Source organism: Sorex fumeus, unplaced genomic scaffold (genome assembly GCF_029834395.1).
Source record: "Sorex fumeus unplaced genomic scaffold, SorFum_2.1 ptg000061l, whole genome shotgun sequence".
Lineage (NCBI taxonomy): Eukaryota > Metazoa > Chordata > Mammalia > Eulipotyphla > Soricidae > Sorex > Sorex fumeus.
The window spans coordinates 18,835,616-18,861,813 of NW_026606118.1; the positions used below are offsets into that span (position 1 = coordinate 18,835,616).

General features: G+C 38.8%; 1 protein-coding gene across 1 annotated transcript in view; it reads left to right on the top strand.

The window, feature by feature from the left end:
- Nucleotides 1-26,198, top strand: part of SHPRH (SNF2 histone linker PHD RING helicase) — a 79,357-nt gene that overhangs the window by 8,989 nt on the left and 44,170 nt on the right. Inside the window, exons 6-14 of the mRNA XM_056126373.1 lie at nt 3,778-3,883; nt 4,412-4,665; nt 5,164-5,826; nt 7,176-7,427; nt 8,330-8,408; nt 12,989-13,152; nt 13,260-13,516; nt 14,639-14,760; nt 25,010-25,098. Of these exons, the coding sequence (XP_055982348.1) occupies nt 3,778-3,883; nt 4,412-4,665; nt 5,164-5,826; nt 7,176-7,427; nt 8,330-8,408; nt 12,989-13,152; nt 13,260-13,516; nt 14,639-14,760; nt 25,010-25,098 (1,986 nt within the window). The remainder of the gene's footprint in view (nt 1-3,777; nt 3,884-4,411; nt 4,666-5,163; nt 5,827-7,175; nt 7,428-8,329; nt 8,409-12,988; nt 13,153-13,259; nt 13,517-14,638; nt 14,761-25,009; nt 25,099-26,198) is intronic.

The window sequence follows — 26,198 nt, forward strand, 5'->3', positions numbered from 1 at the left end:
GTTTGATCCCCGGCCCTATTGTCTCCCACACAACCCCAGCATTATTGGACTAAATGTTGGTTTGGAATGACCCCTAAGCCCTGGGTGCTAGTAGGATATAACTGTCTGTTATACTGTTATGCTTAATAATATACCCAAAAGCTTGCTTCATGTGGAATCTTTTAATAAGAACAGTTTGCAAAATTAGCCGTTTAGATGAATAGAAAATACGTATTCCCTTTGTAAAAAAAAAATGAGAATTGTTTTAACTGATTAATAAACTTGTTTGGAATTTTCACTATTAAATATATTCTTAATATATTCTTAGGGGCTGGAGTGATAGCACAGTGGGTAGGGCATTTGCCTTGCACGCAGTCAACCCGGGTTTGATTCCCAGCATCCCATATGGTCCCCTGAGCACCACCAGGAGTAATACCTGAGTGCGTGAACCAGGAGTAACCCCTTTGCATCGCCGGGTGTGACCCAAAAAGCAAAAATTAAAAAAATAAATGTATTAGACTAAGCTTTTTGTAGAATTAGTCTAACTTCTATGGGTAATTCTATATTTAAGCAAGTTTTTAAAAGTAACTCTGATGGACTAGAAAGATAGTTAACAGGGTTAAGGCACTTACCTTGCTTATAGTCAGCCCTGTTCAGTTCCTAGAACTGAATGTGATCCTCCAAGCACTGCCAGTGTGACCACCCTTCCTCCCCAAACACTTTGTATCTGTGACTAAGTGTAAGCTCTGAAATAAATAATTCTTATATGTATATACATATGTATATTGTTTATACATTTATAAAATGTTTAGCTTTTTCTTCAGGCATAGTTGAATATACATTAGTTTTAGTATTCAGTTGTGGCTCAGTTTTTGTAGATTGTGCAATAATTACCAAAATAAGTCTTATTAATACCACCATACCTCACCATAGCATTGTAGCACTATCGGCCCGTTGTTATCAATATGCTCAAGCGGGCACCAGAAACGTCTCCACTGTGAGTCCTGTTGTTACTGTTTTTGGCATATCGAATATATCACGGGTAGCTTGCTAGGCTTTGCCATGTGGACGAGAAACTCAGTAGCTTGCCGGGTTCTCCAAGAGGGATGGAAGAATCCAACCTGGGTCCTGGGTTGGTCGCGTGCAAGGCAAACACCCTATCTGCTGTGCTATCCACCATACCTCACCATACCGACTTAAAATTTTTTCTTTTTTTTTCAGAATTGTATTTTTAGCAGCTTGCGGGTCATCATGCTGTTCATTGAATTCCATGATATGTTTTAGAACTGGAAATTTGTGCTTTTTGATTCCCTTCACCCACTTTCATCTGCCTCCTTTCTGGCAATAGCCAGTGTGTTCTGTGTATATGTAGGGTTTTGTGTTTGGTTTTGGTTTTGGTTTTGGTGTGTTTGTTTTATAGAGCTAACACTTTGAGAGGTGTGGTGTTTGTCTTTCAGTGATTTATTTCACACAGCATAGTGCTTTCAAGATCCATTTCATGTTTGTTTGTTTTTTTAAAGGCTTTATTTCATTATTTTTTTTAATAGCTGAATAATAACTCCAGTATGTGTCTACAAAACAGTGAAGATTTAAGTTTTTTCCATGCTGCAGTCAACCTGAGTGTGCATATCTTTTAGGATTCGTGTTTTATTTTCTTCTAGATAAATTACCATAATTTGGATTGCTTGGAATAGTTTTATTTTTAAATTTTTTAAGAACTGATACTGCCCTTTTTTTTTTTTTTTTCATGAAATACCATGAGGTACAGTTGTGGACATTACAGGTTTTTGTGCTTGGGTTTCAGTTATACCATGATCGAGTACCCATACCTCCACCGCATCCCATCCTGCCTCTGTGGCAGAGCATTCCCTTTTGTTCTCTCTCTCCTTTTGGTTGCTGGGGTTTGCAAAATAGGCATTGAGTGGCAATCATGTTTGGCCTATAGTCTACTTTAACTATGTGTCTCCCATCCTGAGAGGATCCTCACAACACCCTTTACTTGGTGTTCCTTTCTCTATCTGAGCTGCCTTTTCCCTGGCATATGCGACTGGCCTTCAAGCCATGGAGTGAACCTCCTGGTACTTACCTCGACTATTCTTGGATTTTAGTCTCCTGTTTTGTTATTTTATATTTCCCAGATGAATGCAATCTTCCTGTCTGTCCCTCTCTTTCTAACAGCTGCATAGTACTCCATTGTATAGATGTACCAAAGTTTCTTTAACCAGCCATCTGTTCTCAGGCACTCGGATTTTTTCCAGATTTTGGCTATTGTAAACAGTGCAGCAATGAACATAGAAGTGCAGATGCCATTTCGACTGTACTTTTTTGCCTCTCTGGGATATATTCCCAGGAGTGGTATTGCTGGGTCAAATGGGAGCTCAATTTCTAATTTCTTGAGAATCATCCATATTGTTTTCCAAAAGGGCTGAACCAGTCAGCATTCCCACCAGCAGTGAAGGAGAGTCCCTTTCTCACCACTTCCACGCCAACACCGGTTGCCTTTGTTCTTTTGGATGTGGGCCAGTCTCTGTGGTGTGAGATGATATCTCATTGTTGTTTTGATCTGCATCTCCCTGATGATAAGTGATGTAGAGCATTTCTCATGTGCCTTTTAACCATTCAGATTTCTTCTTTGAGAAAGTTTCTGTTCATTTCATCAGTCCATTTTTTGATGGGGTTGGATGTTTTCCTTTTGTGGAGTTCAACCAGTGTTTTGTATATCCTTGATATTAACCCCTTATCACATGGGTATTGGGTGAATATTCTTTCCCATTCTGTAGATTGTCTTTGTATTTTGGTCACTGTATCTTTTGAGGTGCAGAAGCTTCTTAATATAAGATAGTCCCATTTGTTTATCTCTGTTTCCACTTTTATGGTCAGTGGAGTGTTGTCTTTGAAGATACCTTTTGTCTCAATATCGTGGAGGGTTTTGCCGACCTTGTCTTCAGTGTACCTTATTGATTTTGGCCTGATGTTGAGATCTTTAATCCATTTTGATCTGACTTTTGTGCATGGTGTTAGGTCGAGGTCTAAGCCTTTATTTTTGCACGTGGTTGTCCAGTTATGCCAGCATCATTTGTAGAAGAAGCTTTCCTTGCTCCACTTCACATTTCTTGCTCCCTTATCAAAGATTAGATATTCATACATTTGGGGTTGTGTGTACAGATATTCCACCCTACGAACTTATACTGCTTCTTTGTTGACATTCCCACCAACAGGACAGAGTTTTCTCTTTACACATCCTTGCTAGTTTGTTATTTCTTTCTTTTGATATATAGCTATTCTAACAACTACCAGATGATAGTTTATTGTGGTTGATTTTTATTTTCCTGGATGTTGAGTATTTTTCCATGTACGTTTTGGCCTTCTGTGTATCTCATAATTTTTGTAACTCTTTGCTTCTCTGCAAGAGATGGAAAAGTAATTGTAATAAGTAACTCAGGAGCCAGGAAGATAAGTTCGGTTTCCTTGGGCATGTGATTTGCATATGCAAGGACCTGTGTTTGATCCTAGGCAGCACCTGCCACTCCGGCCCTCAACACTGCCAGTTGTAGCCCTGGCAGTGCCAGGGACTATTGAACATCAAGGGAGTGGCCCTGGTGTCCCCGTAGTACCTCAGGGCCAGAGCATTACCTCATCACCAAGCTCTTGTGTTAAATGTTCACCCTGGTTGGCCACTTATCTTCAAGAATGCTCTCTGAGTAACATTTGGGACCCAGCAAACCCCACAAAATAAATACATACACCAGAATACTGAAAGCAAAACACTGTGTGATTATTGAATGTTGTTTATATCAGGGGAAAGTGGTGAATTACTACATTCCATCACATTCTGGAGGAAAAGTAAAAAACAAAGAAACCCAGAATATGGAATATGAACCAAAAGAGAAAGTTCAGTTCCCCCGTAAGTATGAAATCTTTTAAGAAAAAGTTTTCTATGTTGATCTTTCTTTTTCTTTGTATAGTCCATCCTTAATTTTTAATACTTTCTCGTTATAATTTTTATAGCTGTTTGTACTTCTCATAAATGAGTTCAATTCCAATCTAATGAGTAAAGATTTATTCTTTCACTTGACTTGATCTATTCTTGTATAATCTGTTGTGTTTAAATTTATGTAGCTAACAATTTTAATTAGGCCCTGTTTATTCACAGACTTAGTTCAAACTATTCAGATAGTTGAGAGAAGTTTTTTTAATAATGGTAAGTGGCGGTTGCTTTGTAAGATTGACAAATTACTAAGTAACTCTTTAATTTCCATTTCATACATTTATTAATGAGTTAAAATATTTCATTAGTTTTTAAAAAGACAAGTATGCAGACAACATATCTTCAGTGAATTAATTTTTCTTAACATAGCCCTCAGTGAACATAAACTGAGTTGTATTTTTCTTTAATTATTTTGACTGAGTTGACATATCCTTTTACGTTTAGCTACACGTGTAATGATCCTGACAGCCGTGAAAGAACTGAGAGGAAAGAAAGGCGTTTCCATCCTCTCCATCTATAAGTATGTCAGTTCTATATATAGATACGATGTTCAACGAAATAGGAATCTTCTGAAGCGGATGCTGAAATGTTTAATTTTTGAAGGTCTGGTGAAACAAATCAAAGGCAGTGGTTTTTCTGGGACTTTTACATTGGGAAAGAATTACAAGAAAGAGGAAGCATGTAAAATGAAAAAGCAGGTAACAGCATTTATTTAGTATCTATTAAAGTGATAACTTTCGGAATGATTTGAACAATTGCATATTAAACTGACATTCTTATATTCTGAGGTTTTTTTTTTTTAAGGAAAAGTTATAGTTGTGACGTTTTCTGCTTCCTGAATATGTCCCATAGTTTGTATGTTATGTTCTATATAAACTTTTCTATATAAAGTTTTCATTGATTTAGGCAGACTATAAATTGATACTGTAAGAAATTGATACTGAAGTATTAGTGACTTATTTTTTCTGTATTTGTTCTCTTTAAATCATATGTAGCGTTATTTCCCTCCACTTTTCTCCTGCAGACTATAGGGAGCATTATTATAGAAGGCATATTGGGAAATTGATTAAGAGTTATTGTTCTTAGGGAAAGATGTTGCAAAGACTCTATTACATTTTTATGTAAACTGAGGTAAAAATGGAAATTTAATTTCAAAAAGTGTAGCTGTGTTGAAATTTTTCTTTTCTATTTCTTAGGGATTAGGTAGCCCAAGAAAAACTCAAAAAGAAACTAGAAAACCAGACAGCAGAGATACAGATTCTGAATACTTGCCTTCAAATACCTCTGATGATGATGATCAACCTTACTATTCTCACTGTAAGTCCAAGAGAAATCGAGGCAAAATCAGAAAAAAGCCTGGCCCATCCTCCAAAAATGGGAAAAGTCAGCCTCACATCAGTCACGATTCAGAAGATGACCCCACAAGTAGTGCAATTACTTACATTACAGGAGCTGAAGATACAAGCATTTTTACTCTCAGTCAGCAAAATGCCAAAAAGAACCAAGCAGAATCTCTAAAGCCTGTTGCAGATGACGGTGATGATGACGACATTCCAGATTCTGATCTCGGTCCCTTCTGTTCCTCTGATTATCGCTTTGAGTGCATATGTGGTGAACTTGGCAAAAGGGACCAAAAAGCTCGTGTTCAGTGCCTGAACTGCCACCTCTGGCAGCATGCCAAATGTGTGAATTATGAAGAAAAGAACCTGAAGATCAAACCTTTTTACTGTCCCCACTGCCTGGTCGCGATGGAGCCCGTCTCAACGGGAGCGACTCTCATCATCTCACCCAGCTCTATCTGCCACCAGTGGGTGGATGAAATCAACAGGCATGTGAGGTCATCGTCTATTCGTGTCTTGGTAATGCATTTTGATCTCTCTAGAGGGTTAAGAAAATTTTTTAAAAAATATGGCAGTTACTGCAATCTTTGTTTATCTAAAAAATTAAGATAATGGAACTTTATGAAATTGAGAATGGGAAGAAGAACCATAGACTTCCTAATCTTTTTTAGTGTCAGGAATTGCTAAAGCATTTGGAATGAGAAGTAAGAATTTTGAAAAAACTCTCAATCATACAAATTGAAGTCTGTAAAAGCATTTATGTACTCTGAGAAATGCCATCTCAAGTATAGGTAATAGTACTTATCTTATCTCTTAGGTTCAGAAATGGTATCTGAATTGTCAGTTACTGTATCATTGAACGTTTAAGACTTACTCATTTGTGAGATCAGAGTTGTAGTACAACAGAAAGGATATATGCCTTGCATGTTGCCCACCTGGATTCGATCCTCAGCACCCTGTATTGTCCCTGAGCACTGTTGAATGTGGCACAAAAGCAAATATTCTTAAATGTTTTTATTGAATACCTGTTATGTGCCAGAAATTGTGCTAGGTAAAATATTCTTAAACGTTTCTATTGAATACCTGTTATGTGCCAGAAATCATGCTAAGTTCTAAAAGTAGTACCCCCACAAGGACTTAACTGTGAATAATTTGATAAAATGCTGGCACATAACTTCATTTTGTGTTATTTACAGATATGAATACTTTTCACTCCCTTTATTACTATGTAAATGTTATCAAAGATGTTATATATTTTAATAATACTACAATTAGGTGTGATGTATAGAGTAATAAGTAAATAGTACATCTTTGCCATTGAGGATCAAATTCTGGGGTTGATTCAAACCTTGGTTTGAATTTTGCTTCTACCAGTTTTGAGGTCTCTTCGTGCTTCCTATGTATGGGCTAGAAATATTAACAACTTCTAACAGAATAGTTGGACATGGGATTTAAAGCCTACATGATGTGTAAAATATAAAAGGCAGTCATTATAGTAGTTCCTAATTGTTCTTTGTGATTCCTTTGTGCTTTTATGCATATTATTGATTCTTTCTACCCAAAGTCATTTTTTCTAGTGACAACTTCTAAATGTTCTCAAGATGCATCTAAAATTTTATTTCTGTATTTGTCTCCTCGTCCTTAGGATTGATTTTTCCACTGTGATGCTGTCACATTTACTTTCATTATAGTTTCTCATTGCATGTGTTATTACTCTTCCACACTAAACTGTAACTTTCCTACACAACTAAGAAATGTGTCTCATTGCCTGTTTTGTCCTGAACATGTAGAGTGTGCATGTAAATAATTTTGCAGTTGTCTTCATTGAGCCCTTCTCAATAATTCTGCTTTTGCTGATTATTTCCTAGGTATATCAAGGAGTAAAGAAAGATGGCTTTTTACAGCCCCATTTTTTGGCAGAGCAGGATATAGTTATCATTACCTATGATGTTCTTCGTTCAGAACTCAACTATGTAGATATCCCACACAGTAACAGTGAAGATGGGCGTCGGTTGCGGAATCAAAAGCGCTATATGGCCATTCCCAGCCCCCTCGTAGCTGTAGAATGGTGGAGAATCTGCCTTGATGAAGCTCAGATGGTTGAATGTCCTACTGTAAAAGTGAGAAATTCTTTATAAACTTTTGAGAACTAAGGGAAAAAGAAGTGAGTGGGAGAGGGAGTTGGGGTTTATTGTCATTGAAATGTAATTCTTTTTATTACAGAATTGATACAATTTAAAGTTTGCTATTATGCACTGTAGATTTGCCTTGCTCTTCTGCTACAAACTATCTTGTACTCCTATTACTCTAACTGATGCTCATATATATATATATATATATATATGTATATATATATATATGTAACCAAGATGGTAATACATGTGTGACAGACAAAAGCAAACTATTCAGAACTTTCATAAGGATTTCAGCTAAGTGGAAAGCATAGTTCTTCTAGTTCTGGGCCGAAGTTGACTTTGTGGCTCTTTTATTTTCCTAACCTATTGGTAGCAGAATATGCTACTGTAGGGAATTGAATTTTAATCCAGCTCTTGTTTCAAGGGCGTTCGCCTTACAAGCGGCCAACATGGCCGACCCGAGTTCGATTCCTCCGCCCGTCTCGGAGAGCCCGGCAAGCTACCGAGAGTATTTGATATGCCAGACACAGTAACAACAAAGTCTCCAATGGAGACGTTACTGGGCCCGCTCGAGCAAATCGATGATCAACGGGAGGGCCTTGTTTCAAGACCAAATGTCTCTAGAGCATGCAGTAGCAGTCATTCTGGAAATATTTTCACTCTGTGCATGCTGGAACTATTTTGCTTCATAAGAGTACAGGACAGCCTCGAGAATCACTGTCATGATGATGGCCCATTGACTGCATTGAGGGCAATAACTTAAGAGTATATATTAAAAGGGAGTTGGAGCATAGCTTCTTGGATTTTGTTTTCATGCATGAACATATTCCTAACAATTTTTTCCTGTCTTTCATTCTTCTTTTTATTTCATCATTTTCTCTTACCAGGCTGCAGAAATGGCTCAGCGCTTAAGTGGGATAAATCGCTGGTGTATTAGTGGCACTCCAGTGCAGAGAGGACTGGAAGGTAATGTATGGTTTTCTCATACTGCCTATACTTAAAAAGTTAAATTTTCTGTTGAGGCCGTACCATCTTGTAGAATCTTCTGTCAGTGCTTGGACTTGGTACAGGAGCAGGGTTTGGAGAGAAGAAAGCATATATGTAATGCCTGGGCTCAAAATGAGGGGCCCATGCACTCCAGGCATGTGCTCTGCTGTTTGAGCTATCCCCTGAAGAAAAGGGGTTTTGAAGAAAACGTTTTGTTACATTTAACCTTAACTGAAATTCCTAAATAATTATGCCTCTGTTTCTGTTTGATTCCATATAGTTTGAAGCACTAATATTTTTTTTTTATCTTTTTTTTTTTAATTTTTTTATTTTATTTTATTTTTTTTAAAGTTGTAGATTTACAATTTTTTGTGCTTTGGTTTCAATTATACAATGATCAGATACCCATCCCTCCACCAGTGCCCATTTTCCACCACCATGGATAATATCCCTCCCACCCCCATCCCCCCATCCCCCCTGTCTCTGTGGCAGGGCAATCCCCTGTGTTCTCTCTTTCCTTTTGGGTGTTGTGGTCTGCAAAAGAGGCATTGAGGAAGCACTAATATTTTTAATAGATCGAGTATTTTATATGGCATCTCTGCAGCGAACTGCTCGGTTCCGAGATCCTTTTGTGTGTCCACAAAGAATATTTTCTATATTTTCATTTCAGTTTTTTTATTTCTTCCAAAACTGTTAGCATCTTTTAACACTTCGATTGTTGCAGTGCATCTGTTTTTTTTCATATTGTTGCAGTGCAGTCATAAAGCTGCTATGATTTCTATATCTTACTTAAAACGGAAACCTCAGTTGTCTTTTTGTTTGTCCAGGGTTTCTCACCTTTGACGCCCTTAAGATTTTGAAACAGATCATTCTTTTTCGTTAGGAGCTAACCTGCGCATTTTACAATGGCTAGCTCTACCACTGGGTGTCAGTAGCACCCCTGCAATTGTGACACCCACAAATCTCTAGACATTGCCAAATATCCCCGGGGGGGGGCAAATGACACCCATCTATTCCACCTTGTGCTCGACAGTGGTAAATTGTATTTGATGATCTGTTAATTAGCAACATTCCAGGCATCTTTCGAATCCCAAATTATGCCTCATATTGAGCAAGGAAATGAAGCTAGGAAGTTTTTATTCCTCTACTTGCTGAATTTTTAGTATGTTCTGTAGAAAGGCTGAAATAACATCTTTGTACTTGCAAAGTCAGGTGGTCGTGACCATTGCCCTCCTCTGCTCGCCCTATCTATGTTTGTTTCTATAATAGCCCGAGTATTGGCTTAGGGAGTTATATGAACCTGGGTTCGCATCCAGAGTTATTCATCATGTCTATAAACAAATTACTTACATATTTTAATTCTTTACGTGTTTTCAAGATTTCAAAATTAAACATTATTGGGCAAGTCATCTAGCACATTATGTAAAAGACATTAAGTATTCAGTGAACTGCTTACATTATTTCTTTTTTACATATTCACTTACTGTCATTTCTTTGAAAATGTTTGCTTTAAGTGATGTAAGTACTTTGTTGGTATACTTATGAGTTCCTTTATTTGTTAAGTAGTGGGCAAAAAAAAGTATACAATGTCTGAATCTGTTGAGCTTACTGCCTATCAGAAAAGCTATGTTTATTAAATATATGGACAAATATAACTCATATGAGGTAAATACAGAATTCTTCCTATTATACATTTCAAAAAACAAAGGCTGTCTAGTTCTGTGACATTGCATGATAGTGTGCAGAAGAATGTGACAGCTGAACTGACATCTGGAACAGTGTGAACTAGGTAAAGAGGGGGTGAAGAATTTTCTAAGATAACTGAAAATATATGGCAGGAGGAGACTGAAGTGTTTAATGTGGCTAAATTACAAAAGATAAGCTTTTATAGACTGGTATGACTGTGGAGAATGCCATAGGCCGGGGTAAATATTGGTAGGATTAAAGCAGAGTGGTTAGGCATCATCTTGGATTGCATTTGTATTTCAGAAGATGCCTAGGTGTAATGTGGAGAATGATTTAGAAGTAGGGCAGAATAAAAATTGTATCGGCTGTCCTCGCCAGGGCCCCTTGGAGGGGAGCGGGTTGAGTTTCCCTCCCCACCCCGAACAGGGCTCCAGCAGCCGAAGACCTCCAGAACCAGTCACCACCATGCTGAGACCACTCTCCACATGCATGAAGGTACCGGCAGAGGAACAAAGGCATGTGGGTCCTGGGGCAGAGATCTCCAAGCCTGCTCGGATCGGGGCTGAGCATCCTCCACCCAGATCTTCCATATTCCAGTAGGCAGGGGTCATACCCACCAACTGGCCCCCTGGTGCTGTGTAATCCCATCAACAGCCAAGACCCAGAGATTATAAAACCCAGCTCCCGGAAGCAACATCTTATTATCTCATTCTTACTTTGGACAAACTGGCAGGCTACTGAATGTAACCTGCCCACACAGCAGAGTCTGACAAACTCCCCGTGGCATACTCAATATGCCAAATACCAGTAACAATGATGGCTCTCATTCTCCTAACCCTGAAAGAGCCTTGAATATGGCACTTTTTTAAAAAATCTCAGGGCTAGGACAAAGGAGATGTTATTGGGGCCTGCTCAAGGCAGTCGACGAACAACAGGATGGTTATGATCGTGATCGGTTGGTTGAGGCTTTGTATTTGGTCTGGGTTGTCCTGAGGAAACAGAAAGAAGTAGATCAAGAAAAATAAACCAACCTTAGTGATGATCCAAGGAGATTCCAAGACTATTCGCTTGCTTAATTCCACAGATGGTGATGGCATTCATCAGTGGATAGCATGAGAAAATAAGTATTTTTGAGAATAAAAGATTATGAATTTGGAATTTGATTTGGTGTGTTGAGTGTAATGTACTTTTAAGACCAGAAAGGAAAAGACGCACGTAGGCGGGTGAATTGATCTGAGCAGAAAATACACACCTGAGATGCCTGCGTTTCGGTGATGGTTCTTCAGATGTTACTCCAGAAGCATCAGAGTAACTTCATTCAGCCTAAATTCAACTTAATATGTGTTAGCCAGTTTCAGAATGTTCTGAAATGACCCATGGCTTCCCCCCCCCACCCCCCGCATTTTTGTTTGTTTTGTTTTTTTAACCTTTTTTTTGTGACAGTGCTGGAATCCTGAAGTCCAGGGTCTCAGAATGGCAAGTGTTCTGATGCTTGGCTGTGAACCCAACCCTGAACCATGTTGTTGTTGTTGTTTTTTTTTTTTCTTAAATGACTCTAAGGAGATTTGTCCGTTGTGAATATGCTAAATAATACAGAAAGTTTATCTACATTTGGGGGTTATTGCATTTGTTACAAGCTCATACTGCATACATAATTTTATGTTATCTTCTTTTCCCTCTTAACATGATATCCAAACTGGTCTTCATAAGTCTTTTCTTATTTTTGAAACTATTCATAGATATGTGGGTAACTTCTTAAGAGTATTACTGTTAAATGACAAAAAAAGCAAGTAGGGGACAGGGAAAATAGTTCATTAGGGTTAGGGCATATGCCAGACCCAGTTATGATTCTGGTACCACGTGACCTCCCAAACATTTAAGTTAGCCCTAGAGGACTTTGGTCCACCAGCATGGTGGCAGTGGTGCTTCCTGGAAGCGAAAGGACAAGCAGCCTGCATCCTTCTTTCTTATCACTGCCCTCGTGACACGGTTGACCAAAGTATGACCTGGACTCGCCCCCAGGTCACTTGAACACCACTTGGAATACCCCCCAAAGACAAAAAGGATTGAAAGTTGAGTGTCCCACACCAAGAGCTATGTAAGAATTACCATGTCTGCATCTGAGTCAGGAAACCAGATTCTTGATATGGGGAGGGAAGAACTGGAATTTTTTCAGTAATGCTCTTGGAGTCATTTTTATTCTATATATTGTTGCTTTGTGCTTCACTGTGAGGTTAATAGTGTTTCTTATTTCAGTGCTTCACATTACTGTCTTGGACTTTTTTTCTAGAGTAGGGCTGGAGCGATAGCACAGCGGTAGGGCGTTCGCCTTACAAGCGGCCAACATGGCCGATCCGAGTTCGATTCCTCCGCCCCTCTCGGAGAGCCCGGCAAGCTACCGAGAGTATTCGATATGCCAGACACAGTAACAACAAAGTCTCCAATGGAGACGTTACTGGGCCCGCTCGAGTTGTTAAAGGGTGGGAGAGGAATATTAAATCACTGATTTTTCTCCACGTCACCTATATGAATAAAATATGCCCCCAGTTCAGCTTGTCTGGTGTTCATTGATTTTGGTGTCGCATACTTAATCTACCTCTTGATTAGGCACACTCCATTGTTTCTTTTTTCTCTCATTTCTAATGAAAACTTTAGTTTTTTTTATTACCTAGAAGTGTAATAGTTTTACTAACTTTAAAGCATCTTGCTTCTAGCACAAAACCTACTATAAAATACTCAAAACTATAAGTTGAACTGAAAACAACATTCAGATTTGAGAACTGTAACGTATGAAAAAAGTTATTCAGAGTAGTAGTAAAGGAACTAAAACAATTCTCAGTAGTTTTGTTGTCTTTTTTTTTTTTCCATTTCAGATCTCTTTGGGTTAGTGGTTTTTCTTGGTATTGAACCTTACTGTATCAGACACTGGTGGGTTCGGCTTCTCTATCGCCCTTACTGTAAGAAGAATCCTCAGCTTCTGTACAGCTTTATCGCCAAGATACTTTGGAGGTCTGCAAAAAAAGATGTGATTGACCAAGTCAGTATGAGCTTTTATTTCTCCTTTTCAGTTACGGGCATTAAGAAACAGTGGGAATGAAAAATTTGATTTCCAGGTGAAATCATTTTCCCATCTCCTTTCTCCAGATTCAGATACCCCCTCAGACGGAAGAAGTTCACTGGCTCCACTTCTCTCCAGTGGAAAGGCATTTTTATCACCGTCAGCATGAGGTGTGTTGCCAAGATGCCGTTGTAAAACTCAGGAAGATTTCTGACTGGGCCCTGAAGCTCAGCAGCCTGGACAGAAGGACTGTCACCTCCATCCTGTATCCATTGCTGCGACTCAGGCAGGCCTGCTGTCATCCACAAGCTGTTCGTGGGGAGTTTTTGCCACTGCAAAAAAGGTATGATCAGTTTCCATAGAGTGCACTTGATAACAGTAATGGGCAGTACTTCAGCGCTTTGTTTCCTAGCCCACAGTGGACTCAAGGCAGTGTTCTTTCCTTTTTATACGGATGCTGCTTTCAGGGCTTTTTAATTTGTGTGTTTTTGGTTACACTCTAGATGTGAAAAATTTGTGTTACTGTTTTTCAGACATCAGGGTATTACATGGTTGGAAACTATTTTAGTTTTTTTATAATTGTGCTAAATATATCTGTTGTTTCTTTTTAATTAAGGTGTGTACAACACTCAGATGTCCCAGATCTTTCTTTTTTTTTTTTTTTTTGACTGCATCATACTGTAACTCTGACACTGGCTGGGGTTTTTTGTTGTTTATTTTTAACCTGATATTAAAAAGATAATCTTCGAGATCATAATAAAATCACCCCAAAAAAGGGATTCTTATCCTTTAAGGAGTTTATAAACTAACTCTGAAAATAATTTTTATATAAATGATTGCACAGTATTGTGATGTAAGTAGCATTTGTTCTGATCCTGGATGAATAGTCTTTTTACAACAGAAAAAAGAAATTCAGTCTTCTAAAACTTAATCAAATTATAATGCTGAGATTTGGACTTTTGTCCTAACACCCAACTGTTTCAATTATATCATTTATATTTTGTATCTTAAATCTAATTCTTTTCTCCATGAACTGAAATGGAAAAACATTAAAGAATAGGGGGAAGGGATTAAATAAAATTGTTTAAAGTGATAATGGTAAAAATGAAGGTGAAGAGAAAGATACTGAAGATAATAGATTCCAAAGAGTCTGATATTATTGACCTTATATCGTACTATATGAGGGGCCAGAGCGATAGCGTAGCAGATAGGGTGTTTGCCTCTCATATGGCTGGACCCGGGTTTGATTTCACCACCCCTCTCGGAGCGCCTGGCAAGCTACTGAGAGTATTCCGCCCACGCGGCAATGCCTGGCAAGCTACCTGTGATGTATTTGATATGCCAAAAACAGTAACAAGTCTCACAAAGGAGATGTTACTGGTGCCCGTGCTACAGTGCAGTGCTGCTATATGAGATTACACTAGGACCTTTTTCCTATTCCTGAACAATCTGCCTTTTCATTTAGCACCATGACGATGGAAGAGCTGCTGACATCTCTGCAGAAGAAATGTGGAACTGAGTGTGAAGAAGCACACAGGCAGCTAGTGTGTGCTCTCAATGGCTTGGCAGGCATCCACATCATTAAAGGTAGAAGGTGATTGCTTTGTTACCTCTGGTTCTGTTAAATGCTTAAGTTTATAACAAATCAAAATACTCCCCAAGAAACATATTCTCACATCCAATTATAACCTATTAAACTCATCTACAGGAGAGTCATGTAGAATATTTCTAAGCAGTCAAAGTTTACATATATAGAGGCCAGAGCAGTAGTGCAAAAGGTAGGGCACTTGCTTTGCATGCAGCTGACCCAGATTCAATCTTCGGCACACAAGATAGTCTCCTACGTCTACCAGGAGTGATCCCTGAGTGCCGAGCCAGGAGTCAGCCCTGAGTACCACCAGATGTGCCCCCCCCCCCCCCAAATGTTTATATGTGCTTTTGTCAAATTTTTCTGCTTTCAGAAGATTTTCTTAAAAGGAACTGAGGTGTAAACAGAGACTTGGCTGTGTTCTCTGACCACCAGAATGAAATACCCCTTTGTGGAATCACCATTTATTTGGAAATTAACACTTTAAAATAATCCTTGAGTAGGGCATTTGCCTTGCATGAAGCTTACCCAGGTTTGACACCCTGTATGGTCCCCAAAGCTTACCAGTAGTGATCTCTGAGCACTGAACCCATATGGTTCCCAAAGCCCACCAGAAGTAAGCTCTGAGCATCATTGGGCATACCAAAAAACTTTAAAAAGTCTAAAGTAGTAGGAAATATTTTGAAATGAATTAAAATATATCCAGGTTCCTGAATTGTAGCAAATTAGGAATTAAAAGAAAATTTCTGAGACATAAAAACCTAGATTGAAAATGTTAAAATAGTAACCAGATCATTTGAAAAACTAGAAGTACCCTAGGCAAAAGAACAATAATAATAAAGCAAAAGAGTGGAAATAATTAAAACAAAAACAGGGCCAGAGCCATAGTGTAGCAGGTAGGGAATTTGCCTTGCATATGGTCGACCAGGGTTCAATCCCCAACTCAGGCGCGATCCCTTGAGTCCCGCCAGAAGTGATCCCTGAGTGTAGAGCCAGGAATACATGGCCAGATGTGCCCCCTTCCCCCGCAAAAAGAAAAAAATCTGTTTATGAATCTGTTGAAAGGAAAACAAAAATTAATGGGGGAAAGCAATAATGAGTAAAGACTATTCTTTAATGAACGATAATAAAAATCTTTGAACTTCTAATCAAAGCTGTTCAAGGAAACGACATGAAACTATTATTAGGAATGAGAGACCAGATATCAGATGCTGTGAATACTTAAAAATATCCTAAAAAAATACATAATCAGCTTTAAGTCATAAATCTGACAACTTAGATGAACAGACAAATGGCTTCAAAATAAAACTCACGAAGAAAATCTGCCTAAAGAAGAAATGGATATGGGTGTGGGCACCCAAAAAAGAAAAAAATAGATCTACTTGGCCGTATAATAATGTTGTAGTTAAAGAACAGTCCTCCCCAAAGTTCTAGATTTTGATGACTGTATTTAATAATAGCAAACCTACACAAACGTACTAAAAGTTGAAATGTAAGAAATGTGTGTTATTTTGAGGTGGCATTGTTTTAATTCCAAAACAAACTTGTCATTATGAAAAAGCAAGGCTACAGATCATTATCTCTCAACATATGTGCAATTTTGTTTTGTTTTGATGACCGGTCCTGGGGATGCTCAAGGATCACTCCTGGCAGTGCTCATGGGACCATATGTAACACTGGGGATTTTGGCCCTGAGTTGGCTGCACACAAGGAAAGTGCCTTACCATCATTATTGTCTGTAGCACTGTAGCTCTGCCTTCCCATTGTTCATCAGTTTGTTCGAGTGGGCAACAGTAACATCTCCAATGTGAGAATTGTTACTGTTTTTGGCATAGCGAATAAGCCACAGGGAGTTTTCCAGGCTCTGCCATGCGGGCGGGATATTCTCGGTAGCTTGCCGGGCTCTCTAGAAGGAATTCTCGGAGGAATCGAACCTGGGTGGGCCGTGTGCAAGGCAAATGCCCTACCCGCTCCAGCCCACCATCATACAATTTATCTAAATTGTTTCCTGCCAAATTGTTTCTTTCACTTTAACAAAATTATAGAGTTGGAGCAAAGATGGCCAATCAGGGCAACCTGTGAAATGTGCCAGGTCAAAAATGCAGCAAAACAAAAATAACCAAAGAATCCCAGTGATTGCTCTGCAGAGGAGGAACATGGCAGTACTAAGATCTCTGAGAGTTTCTACACGTGAATAGCTGCTCCACAATAAGGTAACTGAACGTGCAACTACAGCAGATGCCTTGGGACAGGTGGCGATGGATGTTGTAGCTGACCGCATGACATGGTGCACAGTGTTGTCTGAACTGCAAACTCATCTAGGGTCTTTTGGCTCTCCATATGTGTGAGGCCTGGACTGGAAGCTCGCCCAGCGATCCCAGACTCCCAAGCAAGTCCCCCCCAGAAAAGGTGCAGTGTTGTGATCTCAGGCACAGAAGTCTATTCCCACTACTTTAGGCAGTGCCTTCTAGCCTTAAGTGGCATCAGGCAAAGCCCCATCTCATCTCCCTAGTTAGAGTTGAATTAGAGGGAAGTATGAGGATTACCAGGGAATTGTCAACCCAACACTGAGATCTAAAGCAGCAGGATCAGGGTGAGACCCTGGGAACTTTATATACAAGGAACCAAGTACAGATTCATGCTGCAGAGGCACAGCAGCAGCTGGATACAGTAAGGACACAACAAGTTCATGATGCAGTTGGTAGAAACAAGCTTTAGATTGTTACCCCAACTTGTCCAAAGCTAAACCCTCACCCATAGCTTTCCATGGGAATGAAGCAGCATAGGAGTGCACCAAAGTTAGTGAGCCAAGATAATAGTCCAGAAGGGTCCCCTCCGCACCCAGTCGCCTCTTCAGAGCAACATTGAAAAGGCTGTTTAATGAGCTGAAAAAATGTATAGTGCAAATTATATCTCCCATAACAAAATCAAAAATAAGAGGATATGAGAAAACTATAATGACAAATCGTAGAACTGATAAGCAGGTAGGTGAACTAAAAAACTTATTGGAATGTCTCAGTAATAGAGTGGTAGAAACTGAGGAAGTGAGTGTGTAAACTCAAAAAGACAGCAGCAGCTGCAGTGGCCTATCTCTCCCATTGCCCGTGTTCGGTAGCCTCATGCTGCTTCCCCCACCCCAGGGAGGTCGATGGCGATGAGCAAGGGAAGGAAGGAACGAGGGCCAGGTTGGTTGGTCTTAGTTGCAGTTTATTCCATTCCCATCTCCATTCTCCTCTGACTCTCCTCCTGCTTCTTCCTCCCCCATGCTACTTCGTTCACCTTCTGGCTCTGGAATCCGGGTCCCCTTTCTCTTCCTTCTGGAGTCTGGATCCTGATCCCCTGAATCCTGATCCCCTTTCTCTTCCTCCTCTGGAGTTTTGATTCTGATCCCCCAGCCCACTCTTACAGTACAGTTAAATCCCAAAGCATGAGGGGTTGGGGTAACAATTACACGTAGGTGTGATCACAATCAGTAGGGGTAAAGTTCTTTCCCTCCAGGAAAGCCGCTGCTTCTAGGACAGATACTCTCTCAGCAGGATAAACCACCCTAGAGGAATCCCATGAGTGTGTTTCTCCTCTCCTTGTCCAACAAACATAAAAGCAATAAATCATTTTGTATGGATACAGTAAGAAATACCTTAAGCATATAGAATTGCTCTCCTAGGACCATCTCGATCTCAGCCTACAGTGCTCAGGCCAGATAGTCTTTCCTATCCCTATCAGGGTCCTAGTCTCATCGTTACATTTGTATCATGACAGCATCTGTCCATGATCAAGCTCTTACAGTTAAGTATCGTGGCACTTTGGCCTGACCCATTTCGATGCCAGGGTAGCTCACAGCTTGCCCTGGGTTCATTCAGTCCCTCGTCATGACCCTGCTTTTGGGGTGTAGGAACTAAGGGCAACTGAGGCTTAAGTCAAGAAAGCAGATGCCCGGAGTGAATAATACTCAAAGCCAATTAAATCCTAAGTTATAAAGCATAATATTAACTGCTTCCCGTATCTATACAAAAAGGACATTGCTTTGAAGTAAACTTCGTAAGACATAAGGAGGGGAGAAAGGCAGTATTAAATTACAGTACAATTTCAGTGTCCTAGACGGATCTGACCTTACAAATTAAAAGAGTCCGATTAGGGGGAAAAGCTGATTAACTGGTTGGGGAAGAGAGCAGAGAGAAGTGGTTACAGATGAATGAAGGAATGGGAATGACTCGGGAACACTGTGATGGGGATAACCTGATAAACCTAAGCTCCTTGTGGCAAGGGAGAAAGGACAAAGCAATGTCATCCTACAAGTGAGCTTGAAGACAAGACACAGGAAACAGAATAGAAAATGGGAAAAGTTTGAAAAGAAATGAGGAAAATACCCCAAGTTATGGGATAAGTTCAGGAGGGAAAATATACAAATCTTAGGCATCCCCAAGGAGTAGAAGGACAGATTTATCACATATTCGGTCACGGTCCTCCCGTTGTTCATTGATTTACTCGAGCGGGCCCAGTAACGCCTCCATTTTGAGTCTTGTTGTTACTGTGTTTGGCATATCGAATACGTCACGGGTAACTTGCCAGGCTTTGCCGTGCGGGCGAGATACTCTCGGTAGCTTGCCGGGCTCTCCGAGAGGGGCGGAGGAATCGAACTCGGGTCGGCCATGTTGGCTGCGTGCAAGGCAAACGCCCTACCACTGTGCTATCGCTCCAGCCCAATCACATATTATTGAAGAAATTATAACTGAGAATTTCTTCTGAGGATTGAACTCGCATCAAAGAGGAAAACTTGAAGACATTATTTTTAAAGATAAAAGTCAAAGGTATAGAATCCTGAGAGCAGCCGTTTCAAAGAAGGAACTTAAAGAGAATTCCACGCTGGAGCGATAGCACAGTGGGTAGGGCATTTGCCTTGCAGCGGCCGACCCAAGTTCGATTCCCAGCATCCCATATGGTCCCCCAGTACTGCCAGGAGCAATTCCTGAGTGCATGAGCCAGGAGTAATCCCTGTCCATCACCTGGGTGTGACCCAAAAAGCAAAAAAGAGAATCCCCTATAAGATTCTTGGCAGATCTGTCAGATGAAACCTTACACCCCACGCATATACACAAGAAGAAAGAAGGACAGAAAGTTAAAGAAACCTTACAGGCCCAAAGAAAAAGGTGGGATATAGCAAGCAAATAAGTGAAATGAGTGAAATAAGCATCTATCAAGTACACTGTATTCAGATTAGACAAACTGATATAAAGTCTATGGACAAGCATAGCTTAAGAAGTTTATGGCTATTAAGCCAGCTTTTCAAGCAGTAATAAATAAGCTCCTTTAAAAGGCAGGGCAAACTTCACAAACACTCATAGTTTCTCCAAAATAATGGCATTAAACTTCTTAATCTCAGTAATCTCATTTAGCATCAATGAACTGAACTCACCATTCAAAAAGTGCAAAGTGTCTTACTGGATCAGAAAATTGAACCCATTTTCAGTTGTCTATAGGAGACATACCTGTTATGATAACACTATTATAACTGAAACATGATAACTGAAAGAGTTAGGATAAACACTGCAAGTGAAAGTCTAGGAAACAGTCTTTCAAACATTTGCCAAACATGGCCAGGCCAATGAAACTTCTATCAAACAAAATAGATTTCAGATTTTAAAATGTTAAAAGGAGCAGGCATGATCATTTAATGCTCAAAGGATCTCTACATCATTAGGACTACTTTATACTCATAGATACATATCCCCATAATGAATGTATGACTGTCAAAATTTGTAGAGCAACTGCCAGTAGACCTAGGAAAGATATTTACAGCAGCACGATTGTAGTAAGAGTCTTGATACTTCCTCCCCTCACCATTGGATATATGAAGACAAAAAATCATTAAGAAAATGTTGACCTTAAAAGAAGTGATAGAGATGAGCCTAATGGACTTGTTTCAAGCTCTTCACTACAGAAATCAAGTACACATTCTCCAGTGCACATGCGATCTTCCCCAAGCTAGAACTATGGTCAGATACAACTAAAATTAAAAAAAAAAATAGAATGTCAGCAGTCTTCTCAGATCACAATGCCTTGAATGTAGAAATTAGTAGAAGTCAGATAACTCAGATTCTCACAAACTAAAGAGCTAAATATTGCTGAAAAAACAGTAGGTCAAAGAAAAAAAAATGAGAATACAAGCATAAACAACCAGAATATATAGGACATAGCAAAAAGTAACAAAAAGTGTGTTCATGGCAGTGCAAGTGTTCATCAGGAAAGAGAAAAAGACCTGAATAAATCGCCCAAATGCACATCGCATGTTTCTAATAAAAGTCAATCAGGGGTGCCCAAAATAGGCCAAATCAGCAAAATCAAGGTCTGGTGTTTCAAAAAAATTAACAAGCTCAACAAAGCATTGGCTGGGATTAGAAAAAGGGGGAAGAAGTTCTTAATAAGCCAAATCAGAAGTGAAAGGGTGAGAATTTACAGCAGATAAAGAAATTCAAACGATCTTCTGAGATTACTAGGAAAAACTTTATGCCATGTAATTGGAGAACCTAGAAGAAATGGTTAAAATTTTGAAATCTTCTAACATCACAAAACTGAATTAGGAGGAAACAGAACATCTAAATATAATCATTACTAACAAAAGAAGAAAGTATCAAGTCTCCCAAAAAATAAAAGCCTGGGCCCAGATGGGCTTACTAGTAAATTCTTCAAGCCATTCAAAGAATACCTACATACTCTTTCAGAAAATCTGATAATAGGAATCCTCCCAAATGGTTTCTCAGAGACCAGTATTACTCGGGTACCAAAAAAGGAGACTTCAGCCAAAAAAAAAATTAGTCCAATATGATGAACATAGATGTAGGATGATCGTCAACAAAATCTTGGTGAGCCGATTCCAACTATACATTAAAAGGATTCCACAGGATTCTACAGCGTGATTGAGTTGAATTTATTCCAGGAATATAAGTCAATGTGATAAATCCTGTCAATATAAGAAAAGATAAAAATCTATTAGTAGATGTCAGTAGTTACAGTGAAAACATTTGACAAGATTCAGTACTCATATATGAAGAAAACTCCACAAAATGGAGATAGAAGGAGTTTCTCTCAATGTAGCAAAGGCCATTTACCACAAATCCATTGGTAACATCATATTCAATGGTTAAAAACTGAAAATCTTTCCCTAAAGATCAGGTCCAAGACAAGGATGTCTGCTCATACTGCTAGTTAACACTATATTGGAGTTCTCACCATGGCAGTGAGGCAAGAAAGACTTTTAAGGGGATCCATATTGGAAAAGAAGTCTCACTATTTGTAGATGGTATTATTCTTGAAGACCCTAAAGATGCTTATCAAAAACTAGAAGCAGTAAAACTATACAGTAAAGAAGTAAGCACAAAATCAGTGTGAACCCTTCTCAAAAAATTTAGACTTGAGAATTCCATATGACCCAGCAATTGCACTGCTTAGCTTAGACCTCCAGCTATCTTTAGAAAGTGTACTTGCACTCCTGTGTTCATTGCAGTACTGTTTACAGTAGACAACATTTGTAAACCATCCTGCGCCCAAGAACAAATAAATGGATAATGGATTAAAAAAATAAATAGGGTAAAATTATACAGTGGAGTACTAATCTGCTGTAAGAAAGAGTAAACTTGTAGTTCTGTTGTGTGGATGGAACTAGAGGGTATCATGCTGACTGAAGTCAGAGGGGAAAATATAGAATGATCTCATGTGGAATATAAAGTAGCAGTAAGGGAATAACAAGTGGCCAGTTGTGGCAGACTCTGGATATCGGCCTACAGAACCTAGTCTGCCAAGGAGGTTGGGGGGTGGGGGAGGGCGGGGTGGCAGAAGACTTGGAGACATTGGTGGAGAAATAAACGCTGGTGGTGAATGTGATGTTGGGACATCATATGCCTTAATACAGTGTTGGAATCATAGTGCCTGAATAACCATTGGGGAAAATGGAACCAATGAAATCAGCAGTATATAAACAGAAATAATACAGTATGACCAACTAGAGTTATCCAGGGAATACAAGATTGTTAAGGTAGGAAAATTTGACAAAACCCGGTTTTATTTCTTATAAAAACTTGCAATCATATGTGTATCGAAGTGAAATTCAGAATTTGTCGTAATTCTAAACGCAAAATTAGTGTAATAACCATGAATAAAATTTCTAAAAGACTTGACTGTCACAGATGAGAAATATGTGTGCAAGATCTTAAATATATGTAAATAATGAGTATACTTTAAAAATATTTTAAGTTAGCATATCTTACAAAAACATACTTTTCTATAATCACTGTTAGTCATTGTAGTCATATATATGCTGTTCTCATAAATTATGCAATGATTGAAGAACTAACATTTTCATTTAAGAAAACTTGATTTCAGAAGATATACCTGCTCTTTTGCAAGATTGTAATTATTGACAGAATTTGCCTTAGATCTTCAAATTGGACATTTTTTATATGTTTTGTTCTCATAATTATGCAGTGATTGAAGATTTAACATTTTCATTTTAATTGGCAATTTGCCCTAGATTTTTATTTCAAATAGGTTAGTTCTTATATTGTCTCTATCAAATAGACATTTTTATACTATATTAGTATTTTACTGTCTGGAGTAGGTTTAGGCTTAACCATCAAGATTTCTAAAATGAATTAAAACATTATAGATAAATTATAGATTGTCACAAAAGTTAAAATAAATTTTAGATTTCCCATTTTGATTTTATAACTGCATCCCATCATCTTGTTCTGCTAGTTGGCTCTTGTAGTAGCAGAATGTAGGATGAATTTCCACTAAATCCCCCCCCCCATAGTTGTCTGTGGATAGAAACTAGTGCTGAAAATAACTATTATATATAACTAGTTTAAACCATCAAAGATGAGTGACAGTCTAATTTCTAAAAAGTAAAATCAATTTCAAAACTAGGTGAATTTGCTTCATTATATGCAAGTGTTTGAATATAATGTATGTTGCATATGCAAAGGTAAACAGTTATAGTGTTTAAGACATTTCCATTTTAGACGTTTTTCTTTCTGCTTTTTTTCTTTCTGCTTTTTTTTTTCAGTATTGTTTTATTGTTAAATTTTTATGGTGGGGGTGGACATTTTGCCATGCTGGGGTACCGTGTGGTAGCGGGGATGTAACTCTGGACTTCCAACATGCAAAGCATATGCTTTCTGCTCATATTTTTAAGAAAATTAGCTTGACAATATCAAATCCAGTGTCATTTACTTTTTAGTGCCATCAAGTGGCAAGGAAAGGGATTTCCAAATCCAGCTTAGATTTCAGGATTCGTTCAATATGTATATTTTATGTCTCCCCTAGAATCATTGTTCATAAGCCTAAAAAAACAGGTTTTGTAATGAATAAATTCAACTGCTGTTGCAGTCTGTGTCTTAAAAAGCTTTCTGTAATCTTCTACACTAAAAAAAAAAACTTCCTCTGTTTTAGAGACTTCATTATCATGAAAATAATACCTATTATCAAATGAATTAAAATTGCTTGAATGTAAAATATACTGTGAAAGTGTTTAGAAAGCAATATGTTGGGTAACCGGTAGATGTAGTTACAAACAGGTATTTGGCACAATAGTGTTAACATATTTAATGCCACTGAACTTAAAAATTGTTGAAACAGGCTGAAGAGATAGTGCAGTGGGTAAGGCATTTGCTTTGCACGCAGCCAATGCAGGTTTGAGCTCCAGCATCCCATATGGCCCCCTGAGCACTGCAGGGAGTGACGCCTGAATGCAGAGCCAGGAGTAAGCGCCAAGCGTCACCAGGTGTGACGCAAAAACAAACCAAAATTTATTGTTTTTCTGAGAATTTAGTAACTTTAGTAAGAGGAAAATCAATTGTCTGAACTGAAAAGTAAATCCAGAATTATTTTTCGTTGTAATTTTAGAGTATTATTATATTGATTGGAATTAATAAAGAAGAACAATTGTATTTTAACTGAGACAATCCGACCAAATCAGATTTCCTTTCTAAAAATAGTTTTGTTGGGCCCGGAAAGAGAGTATGGTGGATAGAGTGCTCGCCTTGTACACGGTCCGCCTTGGTTTGATACCCACCACCTGTGGTTCCTGAGCCCACCGGGATTGATCACTGAGGGATGGGCCCTAAGCCAAAACAGAAGACAGAAGTCGTTGGATTATGTTTCGTTTTTGTAGTAGACATCTTTCGATAAAAGATAAGTAGATGATGGAGGGAATTAAATGACCTTTTTATAATTCCAATATATTTAAATTCTTAGATGAGTATGCCTTGGCAGCAGAACTGTACCGTGAAGTGTTGCGTTCATCTGAGGAACACAAAGAGAAACTCAAAACCGATTCACTGCAAGTAAGAACTCAGGAGTTTAAGATACCTTTTCTCTTTGCGCTTTTCTTTTTTTAACTTCCATTTTGTTGTTGTTGTGTTTGTGGGGGGAGAGGTCTGGCAGTGCGCGGTATTCAGTCCTGGCTCTGTTCTCAGGGAGCAGATCTGTGCCATCTGTCAGGCCTTTTAAGGAAAATAATTTTTAGGAATACTTAGATAAAGAGTTACCTCTGGAGATGGTTTGAGATTCGGACCTTTTAGTTAGTATCCAAATTGATTTTGTATATACACTAAAGTTTGAGAATCCTTAAGTCCTTACTCTTCTCTGCTCAGACCAGTATCAGAAACAGTAAATCTAACAGTAAAATGAAAAAACTTGTATGTATTCCAAAGAATGGGTTCAGTTGTTTCATTTTGCATGTCAGCATGCACCTTTGGTATAGCCCTGATAGCACATGAGCACAGCCAGGTACAGCCATGGGAACCACCAGCACCTCGGATCCAAGTAGCACAGACCTTAATGCCCAAGCAAACTTTTAGGCCTGCACAGCTGGACTAAGTATCACCACCAGGAGTAGTTTTCAGTCCCTTTAGCATTACTTTTTTTTATGGGGGGAGGGGAGGAAGTGGAAGAAATCCCCACCAAGAAATAATTTTTTTTAGCCAGTAGGTTAGGCACTTGCCTTGCAAGTATCTGGCCTGGTTTCAATCTCCTGCACTACGTATAGTTCCCTGAGCACCTCCAGATGTGATTCTTGAGCCAGAGAGCCAGGAGTAAGTCCTAAGCATGGCCAGGTATAGCCCAAAAACAAAACAAAATTACTTTTATATGATTTTTTACTATAGTTCTTAAGAGTTCCAGAGGGAGCTATCTTTAACCAGTTGCAGATTCCAAATTACAATGAGTCTTCACCTTCTCTGTGTACTGCCTTCTCTACCTCCTCCACTTTTCAGGCTTTAAGTTCAACAGATGCGAGTTTTTTAAAAAATATATTTTACTTATATTTTTAGATTGGTTCTACATCTGCTAGTGCTCAGGGACCCAGGACCATTCCCAGCAGAGCTCCACCTACAAAGAAAGAACTCGGCCTTATGTATGCTACACATGCTCTCTTGACTTGAGC